Source organism: Engystomops pustulosus, chromosome 3, assembly GCF_040894005.1.
Source record: "Engystomops pustulosus chromosome 3, aEngPut4.maternal, whole genome shotgun sequence".
NCBI lineage: Eukaryota > Metazoa > Chordata > Amphibia > Anura > Leptodactylidae > Engystomops > Engystomops pustulosus.
In genome coordinates this window covers 39814437-39840091 of record NC_092413.1, presented here as the reverse complement: position 1 = coordinate 39840091, position 25655 = coordinate 39814437, and the positions used below count along the sequence as shown (strand labels likewise).

Here is a 25655-nt window from a genome sequence, read left to right as displayed (position 1 = left end):
ACATGATTGATGATATTTTGTCAGATTTTTTAATGTATTTTTATAGCCTTTGCCTTGTACAATATGTACAGTCAAAATTTTCCCTGATCTAGTAAAATTATATTTTCTGTCAATATGCTTGCCACTTTTGTAGCAGAAAACTACTAACTACAATATAGAGAAGTCTACTTAAATATTCTGGCCTACAATGGGATTAGTTATAAAAATACAGTCTTAAAAGAAAAAAATGTTAGGCTACATTTACACGGCCGTATGGGGGACCTGTGTACGGGTGAGGTATATACGCTGTATATCCGTCCCCCACAGACAGTAATGGGCGCACGGCTCCGTACGGGAGCAGTATGGTGCAGAACACCTGCGGCGCCGTACCGTTCCCTAGCTGGGAGAAAGATAGGACATGTCCTATATTGACAGATAATACGGCGCCGTGCGCCATACTTCGCTATGGACATGGGTGGGGTTGAGCAGCGCTCAACCCCTCCTCCTTTATAGGCGCCGACGTGTGCCTGCCGTGCTACAGTACGGCGGCCACACTGTCATGTGAATGTAGTCTTAGGCTGCTAGAATATTAACTGGGTGATTTGTCAGTAACAACTGATTGGAATCCTTTGGAAAACAAATTGATTGTAGCTTTCACAGTATTCATATTTTTATTGTTTTATTTTTATTTATTTGTTTTCAACTGTAATTTTTATTGTGAATTACAGGCGCTCCCCTACTTAAGAACACTCGACTTACATACCACCCATAGTTACAAACGGCCCACTGGATATTGGTAATTTATTGTACTTTAGTCCTAGGCTACAATGATCAGCTATAACAGTTATCACAGGTGTCTGTAATGAAGCTTTAGTGTTAATATTGATTCTTATGACAACCCAACATTTTTAAAATCCAATTGTCACAGAGACCAAAAAAGTTCTGACTGGGATTACAATGATAAAATATACAGTTCCAACTTACATACAAACTCAACTTAAGAACAAACCTACAGACCCTATCTTGTATGTAACCCGGGGACTGCCTGTATTTAATACAAAAACACGAACAAATCAGCTGTAAATATACAACATAAAAGTGTGTTAAGAAAATAAAAGTTGGTAGTGACTTTCTAGATTTGATGGTACAAATAAAAATCACGCAATTTTTTTTATCCAACTGTATTTTTATAAATTTTTCAAAAAGAAAGAATGTGTAATCAAGCTATTTCTATACATAGTAACCTGGAATTTTGGTAAAAGCGATATCACATCTCAGATATAGAATACTTACCTATAACCTAATTTTTTTCTAAGTTCCCATCTATTTTCTAAGTGCATTATGCTTATGTATTGTACTTTTTGTTCCCTTTTCTACTTGGAACAAGGAAACCTCTTCACCTATTGAGATCACACACTAGAAATGGAGAAACTGGATGGAATTCAGCTTCAAAGTGTACAGCAAAAATACTTTGCTTTCAAAGAGTAAAGTTTCTCCTGATATAATTCTTTCCCAAGTGAGTTCAACTGAAACATAAATGTTCACCTACAGACTTATAATACATAAACAGCCGGCGATCTTGTGATCATATTCACTAAGTGGCTCCGACCAGTTTTTTTTTTTGCTATAGCCTCCGCCGGTTTTCCTGAAGCGACTGGTAGCGAGATCTGTGCCTTGCCCCAATTTTCTCCCCTTGGGAAGTTCCTTACAAGCTCTGACAGCTGTGAGATCTTATATAGGTAGCTGTATGCCTTTCCTAATCAAGTCCAATCAGTTTAAACACAGCTGGACTCCAATGAAAGATTAGAACCATATCAAGAAGGATCAGAAGGAAATAGACAGCGTGTGAGTTAAATATCACAGCAAACGGTGAATACTTAATGTCTCATGCTTCTCCTATTTTCGAGCATACAAGTAAAGCTCAGATAAAGGACAACATGGGGGGGTTATATTGGGGGTATTGTAAATACCACAATTCTGGTGTTTTTGCGCAAAAAAACTGTCTAAAATGCCTTGCACCACAGTTATCAAGGCTTGTAGACCTTTTTTTGGCACTTTTCTGACTTGTCCGATTAAGGGACGTGGCCTTTGGGAAAATAAGTGTGGCCTCGCAAGAAAGGGGCGTGGTTTGCAGGAAATCGTCCTCGCGCCCAAAATTCTGGCGCACAGTTTAGACCAACTAACAGAACCAACAGTCTTATACTGCACCAGAATTCATTATTACAATGATAAATCTGGCTCAGCAAAAGACAAGTATTTTCCATCTAGAAACTGGCGGAACCTGAGACACATTGTTAAAACCCTCCCAATGGGGGGATTTACTAATTCTGGTGCAAGCACGACTGTTGGCAACGGAGATTAGTCTCCGCAAAGCACAGCCCGATGTTTTAAAGTGGCGCAAGGCTGTAAGTAAATAATGGGTAGACGGTAATAATCAGTCGTGCGCCATAAAAATGCCAACATTAATGAGATGTGTGCCAAAAGCTTACATGGACTGCGCCTAAATTTTGCTCTCTGACCATTTTATTCCTGATCTATTGTGCGGCAAAAATTGCGCCTAAAAATGCCGGCAAAATACACATAAATGTGATGGATAATGTGAAAAAGTTAGGCCACGCCCACTTGCGTAAAAAAAAAAGACGGAGGAGTCGGGATAGTTTGAAACATCTGTTCTTTCTGGCGCAAACTCATTATAAATGATCCGCAACTATTCTGCGCCCCAAAAAAACTCAAGATCCCGGCATTTTTTAGGCACAGATTCCATAATACATGTCCCCCAATATGTCACTACACTTGGCTGTCTCTATAGCTCTCACATACTACAAGCTTGGTCCGCTATTTTTGGTGCTCCTGTTTACATAAAAGGAGAGCCCAATCACCGCTCCATTAAAAAAAGAACAAGGTCAAAAGAAATCTATTGAGATGACCACTCAAATGGACCGCACAACCACATAACATACAATGATCTATTGCCACTAGGCTACATTTACAAAACAAGCTTGAGGTTCTTAGTAACATTTTGATCAAACTGCATAAGCCACTATCCACTTCAGGGCATCCACCACTGTTGCAATGCAGCACCAACAGAGACCAAGACCTAAGCAGGCATAGCCCTCATGGCTCCGTCTCCCCATCAGCACCGCACCACAGAAGCAGCAGACGCTGTGCAATACGCAGTGGATGTGCGGTCCAGTCCTTTTTTTCTCTCCCAATAACAGTTTTTGCCATTAAAGGAAACCTACCATTTGAAAATGGCCATACTGACCCACACATATCTTCTTTAACTACAGAAACCGGCCATTTAAAATCGAATCTTCTATTAAGCCAAGTACCCATTTGGCGTTTCTGTGTGCATCACACAGGCGATCCGCGCTTGTGCATTAGCATAATTATTCAGAAACGTAGTGTGCCCGTAGTATTGCACTGTGCATCACATCTTCAGTTCCCACAGCCGAAGTTCTGTACTATAGGGAGGCTTTGGCGAGGAGATCGCAGGGGTTATGCTGATGCCCAAGTGCGGACCAGCCTGTGTGGCACACACAGAATCGCCGAATGGGTACTTGGCAGAATATAAGATTTGGTTTTAAAACAAAACGGCCGTTTTCTGTGGTTAAAGAAAATGGGGCAGATTTATCAAGCTGTCTGAAAGTCAGAATATTTCTAGTTTCCCATGGCAACCAATCACAGCTCCCGTTTAAAATATTCATGAGCATTGGTGAAATGAAAGCTGAGCTGGGATTGGTTGCCATGGGCAACTAGAAATATTCTGACTTTCAGACAGCTTGATAAATCTGCCCCAATATGTTCCTTTATCATCTCATCTAGAACTATGTGCAGGTATGTGTGGGTCAGAATGACCATTTTCAAATGGTAGGTTTCCTTTAAGAAACCGTTAACATCTTTGTGTTTTTGGTATGAGTAGACGAAGCAAGCATGTTAAGGTAGAAAGGGAGTTGCCTGTGAAGATATGTGATAAGGGAGTTCAGTATATATAACAGAGCTGCCTTTTGGGAAGTAAATTTCATGTAATGCATTACCGGATTATCCAACATTGGATCAACATAACGTAAATCACAACTGCAAACAATGATCTAAAAAATGTGAGGAACTGCTACACAAAGAGGGAGAGGAATGAGAGGAATATTTAAGATGAGTTTTGCTGGATTTGGGTTTGATGTAATTTGTGCCCCATTTATTACATGTCACACTATCATCAATAGAAAACAATTTGACCTGGTGGAAATTGCTTTCCAGGGCTCACCCCGGTGTAAGATGTACTAAGAGGCTGGAGCATATTAGTAAATATATATGGCACTAATCCAGTCCCCCCTATGTATTTGACTTCTTGTCATTATCACTGTTATTAGATAAATTTAAGGATGGGAGTCTCATCTTTCTTTAAAATCAAATGATCTTTATTCAAGCATATACATTAGTATCCATTTTAAAACATACATTACTGCTTTTATGAATACAGAAATTACAGTGCATGACCAAAAAAACCACCCCCACCCCAGCGGTCCGGACCCACCTAGTCCAAAGCTATACCCTTTATTTGCTGCAACCCAACACTGCCCCTGCGCTATCCCAGCCTCTACCTCACCCTCGCCAGTCCCCCTAGGTTCACCTGCATCCACCTTCTGAGCAACTCCTCCGTCCCTAATCCTAGGCAACCCAGCCATTTACACCATAGCTTTTCAAATTTCCCCAAGGCATTATGCTTTAGGTAGAACCCCAGTTCCATGCGAATTGTAGCATTTACCATTTTGTTAACTTCTGAAATACCAGGAGATGTGGCATCTAGCAAATGTGTAGCTATTGTTTTCCTTTCCTGATATAGAATTTTGGCTATCGCCAGCTGTTCTGCCCTGGTAACCTCTAATTTCCCCACACAACCCAGTACGGAGTCTCATCTTTGCAATGACTTCATAACCATAGTTCTAGCTTCTACAGAGCCCAAGTAAAATAACTGTAACCTCAAAAAGTGGCAGGAAAAAAAGACTCTTCCCGACTCATTTGCATAAGACTTCGGGGGTGATTTTTTTTTATGGGTAAACTGAAAAGTTTTGACATAACAATGGAATCCTATAAAACAGTGGTTGGCAACAGCCAAGATCTGGTAATGGAACACCCGTTCCCATGCCGCAGCCAGAAACTTAGACCTGGGGGGAAAAAAATGGTACTTACCTTCGGAGCTCCTCTTCACCCTGCGGCCCAGCTCCTTCTGTCCTCAACTTCCTGGCACTGCAGACAAGTGATGGGTCGTTCATGACCGAGCTGGCACAAAGTACTGACTCTTTTCAGTGAACGGTGGAAGTTGGCTCTCACCCGAGAGCTGATTCAGTGAGCCGCTCCTTGCATTAAAGAGGATCGGGGCAGGCAGGAGGACAGGACATGTGACTTTTATTGGGGTCTCTCCTTTGTAATGAACCCACTATGCAATAGCCAGCTCAGGGCAGGGAGACGATAGTTTGGTAAACCTTCACAGCTGATTCCTCTTCTTAATGGAGTCTCCCTATTATATTTAATAGGGAGCCATTTAGGTGCCAAAAAAGCCGGCACTTTTTAGTGAGCGGAACCTAATGATCAGGCTCACTGAGAAGAGCCCAACTTCCCATCACTACTGCAGACAGAGGCACGTCTGTGCTTCCTGCCAGTGCTCACCTGCTATGATGTCATCAACCAGCGACATGACCGCATCATAGTATAGACGTGCCTCTGCCTGCTGTGCCAGGAAGCTGAGGACAGAAGAAATTTGAACCGTGGGGTGAAGGAGCGCTAGAGGTAAGTGTTGACTTTATTATTATTTTTATGGGGCATCCGCTGTGGACATATAATTATTGGGGGGACTGCTAGGGGGAATTTCATGCATCTCATTAATGGGGGAGCACTGCTGGGGGAATTTCATTAATGGGGGAGCACTACTGGGGGCAATTCCTTAGTGGATAGCACTGCTGGGGGCATTTCAATAATGGGAAGCACTGCTGGTGGCATTTCATTAGGGGGGGAGCACTACTGGTGGCATTTCATTAGGGGAGAGCACTGCTGGGGGCATTTATTTAATGAGGGAGCACTCTTGGGGGCACTTCATTAATGGGGGATTACTCCTGGGAACATTTTATTAAGGGGCTCTGCTGCAGACATTTAACTGAGGGGTTCTGCTGCGGACATTTCATAAATGGCAGGGAGGCTGCTGCTGGACATTTTATTAGTGAGGGAAGACTTCTGGACATTTTATTAAGGAGGCTGCTGGACATTTTAGATATTTAAAGATATTTCTCACCCTGGGCTTATACTCAAGGCTAAGTTTTCCCAGTTTTTCAAATCAGCTTATACTTGTGTATATGTGGTATTTAGATTTTTTTCTACACAGTGAAAAGCCAAAAGACAAGGGAACATTATAGGTGTGTGAGAGGCTATAAAAAAGGGATATTCTAATATCCCCTTTTCTTTAGCCGTCTTCTTATCAAGACATTAACAGGGGACTTCAGAAAAAGGGGCACTATAGAGGGGGCTACAGAAAAGGGGGTAACTGCGGGAAAGTAGCATTTTAGACCTGGGGCTTCAGGATATGAGACATTGGGGCTCATTTACTTACCCGGTCCATTTGCAATCCCGCGGCTTGTTGTCCGACATGGATTCACGTTCTGCCGGGCTTCACTAAGGTCATGCGCCTGATGTCCACCAGGTGTCACTGCTGCGCCGAGGTCCGCTGGAGTTTACTAAGTGCCGATACGACACAATCCGACACAATCCGATCGCGTGCGGCAAAAACCCGGGGCAATTCGGCGCAAAATGGTAAAATTAGGAAAAACTGATGGAAATGCGCGATTCGGACCCTTAGTAAATGTGCCCCATTATATGGGTTGCAGTTAGATATTGACTATTTGCGTGGCACACAATACTTTTTCAGGGACCATGGTAAGAGGGTTACCTGGCCCAGTCTCTAGGAAAATATTTTGGGTGCAGCAGGTCCCCAGATACAAGAAGGTTGGGGAACACTGATATAAAAGGATATTTCACAATCTACATCTACTCTACTATTACTTTAACACTTTAAGGACCAGGTCATTTTCATTTTTTGCGTTTCCATTTTTCACTCCCCGTCTTTCAAAATTCATAACTTTCCGTTTACAGTGATGTGTGAGGGCTTGTTTCCTGTGTAACAAATTGTACTTCCTAGTGACAACTTTTCATATTCCATGCTGGTTACTGGGAAGCTAGAAAAATTTCCAAATGTGATGAAATAATACAAAAAAGGCATTTGCCCCATTTTTGCACCAGCATATTGCATCTCTCCCCACAGCCCCGCCGAGCACATACGTCACGCGGCAGGAGGGGGGACCCGGTGATGTCAGTATCCATATTAGGACAGTGACATCACTTGGGGAACACCCTGTTCATTGGTAGCAGACAGTCATTGGAAGCAGATGTACACTCCTTCCCCCACATTTAGGGGGGAGAGGGGGTCCCGGGCAAAGTATCCCACTGTATCAACATACAGTGGGATACGTCTATGCCATACGATTTAAGGGCACCTCCTGACGTGTCCTAACAAATCTGCAAATAACATGGTGTGAACCCTGTCTAAACAGAATTATGACTTACATGTACACCATAATGCGTTTAGGGGTTAATGGTGTAAAAGCTGGTGACAGTGTCCCTTTAAGGCTGAAGACTACCAATAAAAATAGAAAGGTGAGTCCTGAATTTGTGATGTGTGCATACAATAATAAGATAGTGTCTATTCCACAGACTGTCCTCAACTATTTCAGGAATACAATTGTACTACTCTACTGACCCAGTTACCTTAAATAATAAAGGATGTAAAATGTAAAGAAAAAAACCCCCAAAGTGCTAGTCATAAGCACCAAATAGAGAGTGGCCATAAGATAATTTACGTGCAGTTACAGGGGTATCCATTGAAGCTTGTGCAGATATCAGGCGCCACAGATCCTGAATACCTCTCCATCAAGGTTCCTGCTCTTTTTTCTATCTGCTTCAGCTAGAGAACAAGTAGAAGCATAATGCACTTAGTGTCTGAATAATTTATAAGGTGAGCCCGTGCCGCAAAAGAGCCTCTTTCCTTCTCGTCTGGAACTAGACCTTACAATGCATGGAAGTCTCTCGCTGTCAGCAAAAATAAATGTAAGCCCATCCAGGGAATGATCCAAATCTATTTAAAACTATCTCAGTACCGCCCAAATGCCATAGAAAAATTAAGATTCCCGCCTCATTAATCAAACATGGAAATATCTTCTTTCTGTTGATAGGGATTGCAATTTGCATTTTCTATGAGATTTTGTCTATGAAACTACATATGGCCTGGTCACTGCTAGAGATTGCTATTATGCAAAATAGTGTAGACTTCTATAGGGTTAACCAGGTCTGAAGACTTTCAAGGGTCCTGAGTCCTGCAGCCAGTGGAGTAGCTCTTGGGGTATACAGGTAGTTTTTGTAGCAGTGCGCTGGTGCCTGAAGATGCCTAAAGGCTCTTCTACTACTCAAGAAGATGTCAGCATTTTAGTAAGCACATGCTGGGCCTAAAGAAACAAGTCCAACTTATTTATCATTCTAAAAGAGTTTATTAAAAATTAGCAAAAAGTACAAAAAAATAGCATAAAATGAAGAACAATCTCATAAAAATCCAAAATATGGAGATTGACAATTGTTCACCAAGATGTAAAACATTGGATGGAGTACCATGTAGTTGTACGAAAAAAAAAAAGGGACGGGATGCGAGAAGCGTAAAATAATGGATACTCACAAGGTCAGGGAGCAGGACTAGAAGCCGGTGTAAAGCTATGGGTGTTTCCAATGACTTTAAAGGTTTTGCAAAAACGACAACAGGAAGAGCAGCAGTTGTCTGTCAGCATGTACTAGTTATACTCGTACTTCTATTGGATTGGATTACAGTATTAAAAATACAGAGCAAGAGTAAGTAAATAGGAACCTGTCAGCAGAATTTGACCCAATAAACCACTATGGGTATGTTGCAAAGCAGAAATACATCTTCCACGTTATGTTTCTTTCATGGCCCAATGTGGTGGCATCGTCAAGAAAATAAACTTTGTAGTGAGATGTAAATTGGTTCTAAAAGTCATGGAGGAAGAGAGTTTAAAAATTAAGTCAAGCTCTCCCCACCTCAAAATGCCTCATTTGATGGATTATCACCAACCAGCTTTCCAGAAGTCTGCTGCATGATGACAATCAAAGCAGAAGAGGCATTCTGAGGCAGTGAGAGCTTGACTTCAGCTCTCAAATTTCTGCCTCTATGACTTTATGCAACCTATTTACAGGGTCGGACTGGCCGACTGGTGTAAGTGGTGGGAAATGAGAGGGGGCCTTTAATATGAGAGTTAGCTGAGGAGATGTGCACAAGATGAGACGGGGGCAACAATATGGGTGGATAAGAAGGGCCATAATAAGAGGGGGAGAGATAAGAGGGGGCCCACATTAAAATGGGGAGGGATAAGAGGGGCAAAATAAGTGACACAGAGAGGGAAACAATATGAGGGGGAGATAAGAGAGGGGCCACAATAAGTGGGTGAGATAAGAGAATCAACAATAAGAGAGATGAGAAAAGAGGGGGTCCACAATCTGAGGAGAAGATGAGGGAGCCCATCATCTGAGGAGAGGACAAGGGGGCTATAATATGTGGTGGACATGATGGGCCACAATATGAAAGGGAGATAAGGTGGTGGTGGTTTCTTAGGTCAACTTCTGCCGAAAAGTTCGCTTTAAGTTAAAGATTCAAGCATGCAACCATATTACAAATCTTCATCTTGAATGGAGACAATATAGTGTTTATAGTGTATAAGGCCATTAATGTAACCCCATATGGATCTAATTTCATCCATGGTAAGTTTCAATGGATTCCGTATAAATTGTGATATTCTTTCTTTAAAACTCTATCCTCCCTAGAAGATTATCTTTCCACATAATGTACAGTGGTGGTACGAGAGGTCCAAGCCTGTGTAAGAATCCATGCAGCTCCACCATGGGGAGCCTTATTACCTCTGTGCTCTGCTCTATAGTCTCTGCTGCATGGAAACAGAGACTGGGAATAAAAAGAAATAATTTTGACATTAGTTTGATGATTAGAAGGTTTTAACACACTGCGTAATACATGTTACACCCACTCGGGAACAAATTAATAAAGAGCGGAACAAACAGTGTATTGTTATACGAATACCATGAACCTTATGGCAAGATGCCAGCAACTCACAAAATTGGCCTCTGTTAAGTGAAAACAGCTAGACAGTATGTAGCGATTTGTATGCAATGTTTCATTACAAGTAATGGCTAATAATGTGAATGCTCTATACAAAACTAAATCTTAGCGGAATGGAACACAAGAAATAAACTTATTGTGAGCTGGATATGATCTATGGTTGAGCCCAAGTCCATGATTGTTAGTTAAAGGCTTTTCATCCAATTTTTTAAATTATTTAAGTGCCCACAAAATACACTTCTTTATGGCACCTGTGCTGTCCATTGTGTTTCCATGGAGACTACACACAAACTATGATTAATCCTAAAAGAAAATCTATCATTACAATCAAGCAAGATAAATCAGGGACACTTAGGCCTCATTCACACTGCCGTTGGGGGACGTATATACGGCCGGCATACATACGTCGTATATACGTCCCAAATAGGCCGGCAATGGGCTCACAGCGCGGTATGGAGCGGTACGACAGCCGACAGGCATGTCCTAACTTTCACCGGAATACAGCGCCATGAGCCAGGTTTCTCTATGGAGAGGGGCGAGGGTGAGCGTTGCTCACCCCCTCCTCCTCTCCATGGCACCGACGTGTGCCCGCCGTGCCACGGGCACACGTTCATTTGAATATAGCCTTACTTATAGATCCGGGCACTGTGACTGTGGTAATCTTTTTTTTATCCATGGCCTCCTTCCTACTAAAAGTAGGAAAGAAATATGAAATGGAGGGTCTGTAAAAAAGTTAAATCAAACTACAAAGTGCTGGGAAATCAGCAGAAGTATTAAGACTTAGTACAACTAAGTTGCTCCAGACTCTTACACGTGCACAAACTCCTCCAGTTCTGACCTGTAGACCTGAGTGGAACTGTCTACTACTGTTTTCTACTATAATAAAGTAGTAAAGACTACTATAGTAGCGGAGACTATAGTAAATGTGACGATATGGGCGTTCAGGCCTTCACCCCGGAATAATCACCTGCTCTCTGCCCCAACACGCCCAAAGTGGTGAGTAGGTCGGAGAAGCCAGAAAAAGGGTGGAAAAGCCATAATAAATTTCCCCCAGTGTTTGAGTCTCCAAAGTTGCTGCAAACACGACATAAGTCATAAAGAACAGGAAATCAGTAAGATTATATCAAAGAGCAGTAACTCATAGCTGGGGAAGGGGCTGTGTAACAGTACAGTAAAGAGATCTCACACACCAATGCACCAGACTGCTCAGAATCCAGCTACAATCCTGGTATCTAAACTCACTGTTAACAGTCCTGCTGCCATTAACAACACACACAAAGGTAAGGTTACAGAGATTACTAGGATAATACCTAATATCTACAGTATTGTTGTTAGGGTTGGCTAACACAGAAGACAGGGGATAGTGTGCCCTGAGATTGCCCCAACCTCTGTTCCTTCCTATAGCCCCCCCACGCTAAACCGTGGGGCGACTACTTGAAGACTTGAAATACACTGGATAAGTGTGGGAAGGGAAACACAAACAGACTGACAAACATAAAACACAAAAGTATGGTAAACTAGCCGGAGTCACAACGAGAGGGTACGTCAATAACAAAGTCAGAAGGCAAAACGTCAATGTCAAAAACTAGCCGAGGTCACAACAATTCCACTACAGATACAGAGCAATACAACCTAATGCAGCGAGCGAGTGATGAAGGGATTTCAAACACTGGCACAGGTGACTAGTGAAGCTGCTATTTATGCAGCCAGAACCCCACCTCCAGAACCTGATAGGAGCTGGACAACTACTGAGAATTAACCCCTCATGGTGCAGAATAACCAAGCACAATAGCAGGCACCATGCAGAGGTACCACAAGTCTCAGCAGTTCAGAGCCGCTGCCCGGGACGAGAGGAGGAGTTTATGCGGATACGCACTGGAGGTTGGAGAACGCTGCTAGCACCACCAGAAGAACCAGAAGTACCAGCATTCTCTCCAGCAAACCTGACAATTGTATGGTCAAACCTGCTGACAGATCACCTTATAAGGGAGGTAGCCATTCATACTATTATAATATAGTACTATTAAATGCCACTGGCACCCCCTGTTCTTAACCCTTCAGTGTATTTTATTATTTTTTGTAAGATGCATTTTCCTCTTCCTTCTCATTTGGTCATTTTAAATTGCACTAATTTGCATTATGATATAGTCTATATACCTTGAGGCCAATAGGGAATACATGAAATGGTATGTATGGGTATCTGTGTATGTTTCTCTTTTTGGGCTTGTTTCATCCATATTTTAATATGTTTTACTAATTTAACTAGATTATTGGAGGAATTTATTATTTGGGGTGCAGGGTGGATTTAAGGGATTAATGGTGTGGCGGACGAACACAATGGCAGATGTATCAAGCTGTCTGAAATTCAGAATATTTCTAGTTGCCCATGGCAACCGATCACAGCTCCCCTTTAAAATATTCATGAGCACTGGTAAAATGAAAGCTGAGCTGTGATTGGTTGCCATGGGCAACTAGAAATATTCTGACTTGATAAATCTTCCCCAATGGTTTCGAACTGTCTCCCCATTCATGAAGGTCTAATATAACCTTCTAGACTTGCTTTATGCTGCTGTAATTTTGCGCCAAAAATTGTGTCAAAGACCTTGATATTTTATGGGTCTGCATGGAGTTAAAACACTTGTTTCTTGGGATTTACAATACCACTGCAGTAAAACATCATGCACTATGTTCATTGCTGGTCTTCTGCCTATAAGGGGTTAGATTCTGTTTTTCTTGATCTGCTGTTAGATTATTTCTCCAGGTAACTTTGTTCAGCCTCTTCACAATGCTGAACATGATCTCTGCAGTGGCTTGGTTATTCTTGGCGCTGTGGATTGTGAAGAATATGACTGCTTATGAATGTTTAATTAGCGATGGAAGCAGCTTAGAACTTTTTGAGCTTATTATAGATGACCGATATCATTTTAAAGGAACAGCAGCCTCTTTAGTAAGTTATATAGAAATAAATATAACTTTATAAATTACTATATGGTGAGCCCACAATGAAACCAAACTGAGATTGTGTGCAACTCTGTATTGTAATAATGCAGAACGTTAACTTAATATTCTATGGGGAAAGATATTGTATTCTCATTTTACAATGTTTTTGCCAAAACTTATTTTGGAGTGTGGGAAGAAACTAGAGAACGCAGGAACGCAATGGCAGGCTCTACTATAAACTGATCTACTATTACAGTGGTACAGGTGCTTAATAAGTATAAAAACATCTCTAAAAATTGCTAGATGTATTCCATTGTACACATGTTACATTTTAGTAACACTGCTTGTGTTTTAGCTTTGGTGTAGGTTCTACAAAGGTGGTAAAATAGAATTACAATATAAGTGATTACTTGGACTTCTCCAAAGTCTACAGGACACTGGCACAACAAAGCCACCACAATTATCAAAACTACTTATATTCCAACACTGACTTGCAGTAGACTAGGGCTCATTTACATAGGGTCCGTGGATCGCGCTTTTGTCAGATTTTAAATTTTTACAGGATTTGCGCCACTGTAATAGGCATTTAACTGGAGATTTTTGCGTGGCTGCGCTGGCTTTCATGCCACAGAAATCGGGGGCAGGCCGTCGGACGATCCGACTGATTCGGACTGAGCGCGGGATTTAAGATTCAAATTTTGTCGCAAGACAATGCACTTACATGCACCAGGAAGAAGAAAGTGAACTTTGTCGGACCTGAGCGGGAAAGCAACATATGAAGGATATCGGGCGCACAATCTTAGTGAATCGTGCCAGAGTGCATTATCGTCAGACATTCTGTACTTCGTGAAGTTCTCCAGACGGGTAAGTAAATGAGCCCCACTGTGTACTATCCTTTGGTACCTACAAATGCCAGTCGTTGGGTTAGTCATGTAGGGGACCCTTGTTTCTCTTATGAATTAGGTTTTCAGACTGCAATGCTGCTTGTGGGCAAAGACAGGAACTTTAAACCCAGGACTAGAAAGAGAGGAAACTATGGCAGGCATTAATTAATTTTGGCACAGGGTGGCTCAGGAAGCGTGCTATAATTTTCAGTCTGATGTAAGATTGTGGCGCAAGGGATTAATGAATTGAAACAAAAACAAAAAGGTTAAGAGCTGTCTCCCCATTCATGAAGGTGAAATAGAACTCCATAGAACAGCTGAAAAATTGTACCAAACAACAAGTCGGAAATATAGATGTGGCAGAAAAATTATTGAATCACAAGCGGCGTCACAATTTTGCTCCCAAAAAAAAATATTGAGTGTCTTGAGTGTCATAAAACCACCAAAATTGTGCCACCAACATGTCATAAATAAGGCGCAAGAGACATAGCAAGGGAAAAAATACATTTCCAACGGTTTTCATTTGAAAGTCGATAATAAATGGCCCCTTATGTTTTCTAGATGAGGGGAGCATGGAAGTCAACCAAATGACAAAAGCAGGAACTACTTGTAGATAATACTGGGTCAGCCGAAGAGAGCATGTATAGACCAAGACAAGAAGTATGTCCGGGTAAAAGAAGTTTAGAGAAAGTACTGAAAAACAATTAAATACGATAACCACTGATAAACAAGGTCACAATGAGACTTACAGACCCCACCCAGGGATATGAAGGTCGGTAGTAGTGATTAATGTTTGGTGTCAAATACATAATAACGTTATATTTTTGAATAGTAACTTCTGTTTGATTATTTATGTGTTTTATGAGCCAAGGTCTCATATTTTAGGTTTTATAGTAATGGTGTTTGCCCCTTCTGCGTAAAATATTTATGACATATCCATTGGACATGGCCAGCTGACCCCCTTCCAGCTGCCAGGCTGAAAGGAGAACATATATGGCACACAATTCCGAAGTTAAAGAATATATAGTTCTTACTATTGACCAGGGCATTTCAGGCACATTAGGATTTTTACAAAAATTTCCCAGTGGCACCTGCTAATGAGAATATCCCAATACAGAGATTACCGTATACACTCGAGTATAAGCCGACCCAAGTATAAGCCGAGGCCCCTAATTTTACCACAAAAACCTGGTAAAACCTATATATTTTTTACTCGAGTATAAGCCGAGTTTGGGTTTTCAGCACAATTTTTTGTGCTGAAAAACTAGGCTTATACTCGAGTATATAAGGTATTTCCAATTTCAGCAAAATCAATACCATATAATGTTAGAAATGTCCATACCCAGAGACTGATGTGTGCTTACTTTATTATCCAGGTCCCATATTCATATCCAATGTTTCAACATCCATGTGATAAGTTTTAACAAGGATCGTGAAAGGGGGAGGGGGTGAATTTTTTTTTTCTCAAAATATGTTTCCCCTTTGGAGATGTATTGTAAAAGTCATAAGCTGGAGACAAATGAATGTGTTATGATGAAAAGAATGAATGACCTGCCTGTATGTGTAGCCGTTCTCATGCGCCGCCTTTCCATCCTGCTCAGTGTATGCTCCAGTTCCCTTGCTGGTGCTAATGGAATTATTGAGCAACAATGCGACCGGAAGTCTGTAGCGAGGAAAACATAACAGAGCCACAATGCTTAATGTAGACAAAAGGAAGCAGAGTCGATATGGGTTTAGATTGTGATGACAGAATGCAGAATATGATAATGCAGCCTGTGATCACATCATCAGGTCTCTTATGATACAAGAAGAATGTGTGCTTGGAATCCCTGCTTATTTCGGTCTTTTAGTTAAATCACCTTGTTTAATATTAATCCTGACAATGCACAGGTATTGGGTGGTATAATCTTTCCCAGGGCCATGTCCATTCTTTATCTACATGCTGTCCCCATGTGACCTCTGTATATCCTGTGACTTACATATGACCTACTGGAAATGATAGACAAATGTGTTTCTCTATGGAGACCCCATACCTGCATTCCGGGCTTATACTGCAAACGTATCCTGAATGGACTGATGCCATGTCAAACAAATGAGAGTTTCTCACAATTCCTTCCAACCAAGCCAAGACCTCCCTCAGTACTTCTCACTCTACATAGTAATATATCATATTTCTTAATGACTATAGCACATAGGAGCATTTCGGAAATGTGAGCATTTTCTTAATATAGATGATGAATGCTAATATTTATATTCTATGTGTATATACGCTCTCTCTATATATACATACTATATATAATCTCTGTGATAATACAGCAGGCAGAGATCTAGAAAACCCCTTTAAATAACACAGTGGGGCTTATTTACTAAAGGTCCGCGGCCGCACTTTTCGGGGATTGCGTGGCTGTGACAGGTTGTGTTGCACACAATCAGATTTTGGCGCGACAGAAATTGGGGCATGGGCCATCGGATGATCCGACTGATTCCGACTAAGTACGGGATTTAAGATTCCAATTGTGTCGCAAGATAATGCACTTACATACACCAGGAAGAAGAAGGTGATCTCCGGTGGACCTGAGCAGGGAAGCGACACATGCAGGATATTGGGCGCACGATCTTAGTTAATCACGGCAGAGTGCAAGATCGTTGAACCATGCACTTTCTGTGAACTCCTAGGACCGTGTAAGTAAATGTGTCCCAATATGACTCCAAGTAAATCAAACTTCTTTGAAATCAACACTGATTGACAATCAATTTCACAGGCAATCAGCAAGACACACTCAATAAAAGAGGGGTTCTGCAGGTGGGGACCACAGACCACTTCTTAGTACTAATGCTTTCTGGCTGATGTTTTGGTCAATTTTGAATGTTGATGGTGCTTTCACACTCGTAGTAGCATGAGACGGACTCTACAACCCACACAAGTGGCTCAGGTAGTGCAGCTCATTCAGGATGGCACATCAATGGGATCTGTGGCAAGAATATTTGCTGTGTCTGTTTGGTTGTGCCCAGAGGCGGTAAGCACTACGAGGAGACAGGCCAGTACATAAGGAGACATGGAAAGGGTCGTAGGAGGGCAGCAACCAAACAACAGAACCGCTACACCCACCTTTGTGCAAGGTGGAACAGTAAGAGCACTGCCAGAGCCCTATAAAATGAGCTCCAGAAGCCACAAATGTGCATGTGTGGGTGACTCCAAATCCAGGCCTCCATTGGTTAATGCATTTGATTTCCATTGATGATTTTTTTGTGATTCAATAAGAACATTTCTTTCACTCAAATCTAGGGTGTGTTATTTAAGTGTCCCTTTATTTTGAGCAGTATATATATATATAGATAAGTGATTCCTTGGTGAAATTGTGATTTTAGAGATGTGATTTATCCAAGATTTGCTTTCTGAATTTTTCAAATGACTTGTTTCGGATCCAAATCTTTTTCTTTCGAATCAATGGGGCAGATTTACTTACCAGGTCCATTCGCGATCCCGCGGCGCGTTCTCTGCGGAGGATTCGGGTCTTCCGGCGATTCACTAAGGCAGTTCCTCCAACGTCCACCAGGTGTCGCTGCTGCGTTGAACGCACTGGAGTTCACCAAGCCGGGCCGAGTGAAGGTTAAGTGCGTGTCCAGCGACACTATTTGTTTTTTAAACGCGGCGTTTTTTCCAAATTCGTCAGGTTTTTTTACGCCCACGCCCCCGATTTCCGTCGCGTACATGCCGGCGCCGATGCGCCACAATCCGATCGCGTGTGCCAAAATCCAGGGGCAATTCAGGGAAAATCGGTGTATATGTGTCACCTCATGATATTTCATTACTTCATGTTAATTTCATCCTATGCATTTTTATACAGAGAATTAGAAGAGATGACTCTAAAAAGAATGTGATCTTGAATACTGGCTGATGTGATAACTTGTACAATCTATTTAGTAGGTCTTTGTACTATTCACAAAATTCATGTTAATTTCTTACCAAGTGTAAATCGCGTCTTTGTCTCTTAGGATCTCTGATATTTGTATTGCAGCAGATCCATTCACCATTGTTCGGTGCACCTGTTATTCTACACTTTATTCACTGACACTCAACAGCCAGAGATGCATGGGTGTATTATACAGTATACAGAGTGACAATACCCCATTATCTGTTCAATTACTCAACATAAAATCCATTGTTTGCAATGTTATGGTCAAGTATGACTATTAACCCTTTATTGTTCACTCTCTGAAGAGAAACTTTGAACTTTGGACATTTGAATATTTTCCCTCTGCAGACTCAGCACTTAGCATATATTCCGGCGTATAAGACGACCTGTTGTATAAGACGACCCCCCTACTTTCCTGTTTAAAATATAGAGTTTAAGATATATTCGCCGTATAAGACTACCCCTTTTCCAACGCATACAAAACACCGGTAAAAATTTAAATTATGCCCCCCTCCCAGAAGCCATAATTAATGTCCTGCCCCACCTCAGTAGCTATAATTAATGTCCTGCCCCCCCCAGTAGCCATAATTAATATCCTGCCCCCCCAGTAGCCATAATTAATGTCCTGCCCCCCCCCAGTAGCTATAATTAATGTCCTCCCCCCCCCAGTAGCTATAATTAATGTCCTGCCCCCCCCAGTAGCTATAATTAATGTCCTGCCCCCCAGTAGCTATAATTACTGTCCTGCACCCCCAGTAGCCATAAATAATGTCCCCCACCACCAAACAGGGCCCTATATATTTATGCTAAATAAAAAACATAATTCTTACCTTATCCTGCTCCTCTTCGTGCTGCCTCTCATCAGGGGATCCGGCGCAGGCGACGGCTGATGACGCGTCTGCAGGTCAGGTGCCGGGTCATAGACCTCAGCAGACCCGGCGCAGGCAGACGCGTCACATAGCCTGCGTCAGCGATGGGATCGATCGGGGGCCCGTTCTAATTTTGAATTATGACAGCTCCGGGCCCTCCTGATCCAGCGCACGGACCAGATGCAGAACAGTCCGTGCGCTGTAACAGGCCCGCGGCTGTCACAATTCAAAACATCTGCCGGCTGTGCTGCGCCGAGTTATCAGCGCAGCGCAGGGGTCAGGTGCGGGCCGGCAGCGGAGCTTCGGTGGATCGCGGGAAAGGTGAGAAACATTACCGGCGTATAAGACGACCCCAGACTGGACAGAAGATTTTTAAGTCTTCAAAAGTCGTCTTATACGCCGGTATATACGGTACTTCATTTTACATCAAGGGTTAATTAATTTGTAGCATTTTGTTATAAACATTCTGTTTATTATTACTGTATCTGTATAGACGAGTAGAAAAGGCTAAAGAACAATGAGAGATGTTTCTGATTTATGTATCTCTATCTCTCAGATAAGTCAGTAATTTTCTACAGCCATGGTAGGTTGTTTTGTAGAAGAAAAACAGACTTGTTTATCAGAAAAGCAGACAGCCTGATCTTTAGAATGAATTGTTTACACTTTAGAAACTCTGCCTTAGAATATTATGGGGACTCAATGTAAGTCTATTGGAAAACGCTTTGTCATTGGGTTTGTGCAAAATGTAACCACTCCTCCCCGGTAGAATAGTCCCAGTCCTTTGTGTCTGCAGTTAGAGAACAGAGCTTGAAGATGAAGACTGCCAGGCTACCTGATCAATCAGAAGAAGAAGCTGAGATGGGGAGAGTCTGCCATAGACCCCGGGCCTTTTCTGGGGTTCTGAAAAAGAGAGGGGCAGCTAGCCCTGGCCTTTCCCCAGCATTAACCCTTCTTCTGCCAGGGAGGAGAGTGGATAAGTCATCCCTTTGATTTGCTTGTATTGATTTGTACCTCAATTTCTTCACTAAAGAAGGACACTGTTCACTGCAGACCCTGACTGATCTCTGGACTTATTTTCCATTGGTGTGCACCAGGCCTTACCATCCCTTCCGGAGAGCAGCAACACTCAAAAAGAAAGTATTTATGAGACCTGCAAAAAACCCTTAATACCTTTATTTGTATAGCCAGGGAAGGGTTACGACTGCCAATTGCTCTTGAATGTTCAAAATTCATGGACCCCACAAGCCTAATTTTTTTTTTACTTGTTTCACACGTATTGGGGGTCATTTATTAAAGGATTTCCACCAGTCTCTTCTAGTTTCTCCAATCCTTTTTTCTGGCACAATTTGTGTCACACACTTTGACCCACAATAAGCAAGTCTAACTAGTTCTATTTCTCCTTCATGAATGTGGAATAATTTCAGGCACTTTTGGCTGCGCTCCAATTTATTAAGCCTTTACGACACCAAAATTTTTTTCCTGTTCTTGTGCCTACAAAAACACAAATGATAAATGGCCCCCATTGTCTTCATACAGTTCCCGCACCAAGTTACTTGATAAGGGATGGGATAGTCATGTGACTACTTTAAGTTTTGCTGTTTAACTTAGAAATCCTGGGGCCCCATAGCTAGTGTCAGCTTTGGGACCCTCACCAAGAAAAAAATCTGACACTGAAGGCATACTGTTTCAAAATCAAAAACCTTTAGCCTATGACCAATATCACAATGTATGTAAAGATCCCCCATGTTTTACAGTGCCTCATTAATTTATTTACAGCATCCCCCCTATATATTGACATAAATCAGCTCTCTCCTACTATACCATACTCCCTCCTATACAGATCACCCCGTTATACAGCACCCTCTCCTGACCCACCAATGTACAGAAGTCCATCTCCATTACAGATCATCTGCTTGCTATACTGTGTCCTCTTCTATACAGCACCTCCCTCTCAGGCTATATTCACACTGCCGTATGGGGGACGTATATACGCGGCCGACGTATAAAGGGCCGATATACAACCCCCATAGACAGCAATAGGCACACGGCGCTCTACGGGAGCAGTACGGTGCAGTACACGTCCTATCTTTTCTCGGCATACGGCACCGTGCGCCATATTCCTCTATGGAGAGGGGTGGGGATGAGCAGGGCTCACCCCCTTCTCCTCTCCCCGGCGCTGACGTGTGCCCGCCGAACTAGGGTACAGCGGCCAACGGCAGTATGAATGCGCCCTTATACTATACCCCCCTTCTATACAGAACTTATCTACTATAAAGTGACCCCTATCCTCATACAATGGTGCTATACAGTGACCTTCTATAATTTTCACACTCCGTCTACCCCTTTACACAGTGTCACCTCTTTCTATACAATAAAGCCTCCCTTCCTTTATATAGTGCTCCTTTTCTCACCCCTCAATGGGCTGCTAAAGGTGGCCCAGTCAGTGATCCTGGGCCACCTTTATGCAGGCCCTTCACAACCCTACCCCCTTTTTATAAAAGGACACTTCCCCCTCTCCAAGGCTCCCTCTTCCCCATTTATACATCCCCGCAACCCCTATACAGAGACCCATTTATATATCCCTCTCCAGGGCTCCCCTTTATACACCCCCTACAATATGTACAGAATCTTCTTTATACCTCCCCTCTTCCCCCTGTCCAGGTTCCTTTATTGCATTTATTGCAGCCAGTGAAAAAAATAAATCTTTACTCACCTGTCCAGACATTCCCCCCCACCCCACCAGTGCTGACAGCCTGGACGCAGTCGGCTCCTCTGCTCGGCTGCAGTGTGAAGACACAGACAGCTCGATCTATGAGTCATAGATCAGCCGTCTGTGTCAGACAATGCACACAGAAGTTAAAGGCACAGGTACCATATAATAGCGCTTAGCAGGCCGTGTACTGACATCACAAACCTGGCAGTCACAGAAAAGCAGCAAGCGGGCCCCTGCTCTGTGCGGGCCCCATACCAGCTACTACGACTGCTATGGGGGTTTTTATGCCACTGCTTTTTAAAGACTGTAGTATCAATCTTGGAGGGTACATATTATAATCTGAATTTATTTGCTGCCCTGTAAGTAGAACAAATAAGTGTCAGAAATGACAAACCACGTTTATAAAGTGGTATAAAAGTTGGTAGACTTGCTTTTTGTTGATCTTATTATTTGCAAACTAGAATTGCAGTAGAAGTGTCAGGATTCAAAAGCTGCACTCAAACGGGGCCACCAAAAAAAACGTGATAAGTGTCGGAAAAATTAGGGTTTTGTGGTGCCAGCAAATCTGGCGCTTGTAATGCAGAAGGAACAAGAAAGGATTTTGGCTCCAGAAAAAACATGTAGGACACGTAGTGAATGACCCCATGTACCTTTATAAAAGACACGTTTGGGATGTATTGTATGCAGTATCTACTTAGGGAGAAGTAGATGTCTACAGCACAAACAGCTGAGATATGAAAAGAAGTCTCTATGAAAAGACAAAGAACCTAAATAACTCCATTCATGTTACAAGCTACAATGTTTTTATTTTTTTGTGTGTTTGCAAGTTGTCCACACATTTTCAACTATTATTGCGTAGATAAAGCACGTAAACCCACAGTGTAATACTAGGCCCCTTGATAAAGTAATTTGGTAGGTGAAGCCAAGACTTCAAAAGCATGGAGAACAATTGCCTGGTCATGTTCTTAGAAAAAAGAGACATTAAAGGGGTAATAAAAGTTAGACCCTTTCAAAATAAGAAGACTTGGTTTAAGTCTATGCTCTCCATGGTTCGTCAGAAGACAATTGTCCCATTCCCTTATTATGTACGGTAATGCAAAACTAACATTAAACCAGTGGTCCAGGACAAGTCTTAAAAGTGTATCAACCATATCTGTTACCGTTTCAGCATTATGCATTTTGGCAAGCTTACACAGTCTCATTGAATGAAACTACTGAAGGAAGCAAAAACAATTCACAGGTCTACATTTCATTAGAAGGATTGTCCCAGATCAGAGTTGATTTTTTATCAAGGACCCAGGGGTATAAAAAATAAAAAAGCCACTGTACTCACCCTTCCTCCATGCTCCTGGTCAGTGCATCATCCAGAGTTGGAGCACAGGACAGTAATGAGTATAGTTTGAGTTATGAGTAAGTTTCTAGCACTGGGAGATTATGAAATAGCAGCTGTAGCCTCTGCCTGGAAAGGAAATAGTTAAATGGGTGTAAGATGTTATCCAATTATGTGGCTGTATTGTAAACTGGAGTGTGATTGGAGAGGTGCTACCACCTGACCAGAGGGAGTATGAAACCCCTGTGCAGTGGGAGCACATGGTCTTAGCCCAGCCTTAACCGGTCTCTCCAGACCTCATGGTCTTCTTTGCCTGTCAGGAGTCCAGACCACATGGTCTGAGTGACCAGAGAGAGACAGTGTTCAGTACACCTTTAGTGCTGCCACGGAACCCGGTCCCAGCTTTCATAGTTTGGACACAGCTCCATCAAAATTATCCCAGCCTGCATCTACTACCAGACTGGTGCTTTATTCATAAAGAACCACTCTCGATGACCAATCCAGTACCAGAACCCAGACCTGCTGTTTGACCGTTTTGGCCCGTTGCCTGCTACCTGTTCTTCAATAAAGAACCGTGAGATGATTTGCACAACATTGCCTCCTTCTGATCCCTAGATACGGCTGTCTACCACCACTGGCTTCCCCATCCATTACCCAGGGACCTATCTTACAGACACTCAGGGGTTGCTCCAGGGAGAACCAGTATTACAGCCTCTCCATCCATATTTCTTGCACACACCACCTGCTGGAGACCTGCCAGGCTGCAGGTTCACTCTCCGGTCCTCATACCCAGCACCGTGACATAGCCACTCCGGTATTCTGGGCCCCGGCTGCCTCCAGGCCCACAAGACAAGACTAGGCCCATGTGGGGAATGTTGCAATTGTTTAAAGCAGAACTCATTATCTAAAACATTTTTGAGAAGCGGTCTGCTGACCTCACTAGATAAATTCATTTGCATAGGGTTAAAAACTTAATTTTTCCTAAAAATGACAGTTCACCGATGACAGATCCTGAATGAAAAAGGAAAAATATGTCTGGAAAACGTTTTTACTTGTGTGTTAAATTGGGAGCAGTGGGGTCATGTGGCTACTGACACTTGTAATGTGAACGGTTCCCTTTAAAAGTGTGCAAATACTGGATGCTTGAGCTGTTTGATATTAAATGTATACTTTTTTGGGTTTTTTTTCTTGTTAATAGGAAAGCCTGGCTCAGTAAAGTGGGAAGTCCCAGCTCAAGAATCGACCGCACCAACTTTTCTAATGAGAAGGACATCCCCAGTCTTCAATTCAAGGGATTCAGCACCAGACATTAAATAAGCACTTGAGACACTTGAGAAAAGCAAACACGCGTCCTATATAATGTGTTATAATGTGTTGCTAGCATCTTGTAGAGAAATACACTGTGATTTATATCATAACTTTATTATTTCTATCAATTATGCCATTTCTGAAAAAAAAAGTATCACATTTTAATTCGGATGCTAATGAGGCAGTTTGTGCAGCCCTGGGGATGTCCTCACTGCTATTCCTGCCTTGACAACTACCCTCTCTATAAGATAAGCAGGAGATTTGTCATTTGAGGTATGGGGTGACGCTGGAAGGAGAGGAGAGTAGTGCTCCGGCCATCAGGCTGACGTCAAGCTGTTGGGGACATCTCAGCCAAGCCTAAGGCCGGTGCCACACGCACCGCTTTGTCTGCGTTTGAAAACGCTAACGCAGACAAAGCCGCGCCTACCGGGGCTCTATGGAAACCCCTGCGATCGGGAACAAGCCGCCGGTGTTTCGCATTAAATTAACGCGAAACAACGGCGGCTCGTTCCCGATCGCAGGCGTTTCCATCGAAACGCTGATGCGATCGGGCCGCGGCCCGCCCCGGTAGGCGCCGCTTTGTCTGCGTTTGCGTGTGGCACCAGCCTAACAGGGTATAAGTATCACACAATGACTACATTAAAGTTGATTTTCAAATGTCAATTTAATGGGGTATTCCGATTTTCTGTATTTACGTCACTATGGGACCCTCACCTATCTCGGACCCTCTTCCGGCAGCAAGGCCAAATGGAGAGAAGGTTATTTAGAGTTTTAAGCTTGCAAAAGACTGCTCACTAGTCAAAGCAATGGTTTTGCTTAAATAAAGACACCTCTTTGTTCACACTGCAAACCTGTGCTGAATTTTTTCTGCTACTTTATTGTCAACACTGTGCGGGATCCCCCTGATCTCCTTTTTCGTAAATCCATCCATGACAAAACTACTTGCTGATCTCCAGCAGTCCCGCTGAGTATGAGTGCAGTCCACATGCCCAACTAGCCATTTATTTCCTTTAGTGGAACAGAACTAACTTTCCCAAGATCAAGTCATCAGACCGCCCCCCCCCCCCACACACCCAAATTCCACTATTTCCTCTATGACCCCATTGACTTAAAGGGGTGTTCCCATCTGGGCATCCACATTTAGTTTAATTCATTTGCCATATGTAAACATTTCTTCAATTTCATTTCTTATTAAAAAATGTTCCTGTGTGAAGATAATTTCTCATAAATGTAGTCATGTTGTCCCTTAGAAACGAGATAGCTTCCTCAGATACGACCACCTCACATTTTGGCAGCAGTGGCCAGACATGCGCTATAGAGTCCTGCCTGACTACCTGGATTCAACGTTCATTACCACAGGACGGCTGTGGGACATGCAGTAACTCCAAGACATTTTATATCCAAAAACCTTTAGTTTCTTTTTTATAGTAATAAAGGCCGATTAGCACAACCAACAAAATAAAGAGAGCCTGTGCAAACAA

The 25655-nt window shown here is 42.5% G+C and overlaps 1 protein-coding gene across 2 annotated transcripts in view; it reads left to right on the top strand.

The window, feature by feature from the left end:
• The window catches only part of ACYP2 (acylphosphatase 2), a 71508-nt gene extending 46158 nt beyond the window's left edge, over positions 1-25350 (top strand). Inside the window, exons 4-5 of one of the 2 annotated variants that reach the window (XM_072140553.1) lie at positions 24065-24224; positions 25090-25350. In XM_072140553.1, coding sequence (XP_071996654.1) covers positions 24065-24179 — 115 coding nt within the window. In that variant the 3' untranslated portion in view covers positions 24180-24224; positions 25090-25350. Of the gene's footprint in view, positions 1-24064; positions 24640-25089 lie in introns of those variants that run through there. The other variant, XM_072140552.1, reaches the window with a different exon arrangement.
• Positions 25351-25655: the final 305 nt, after the last annotated feature.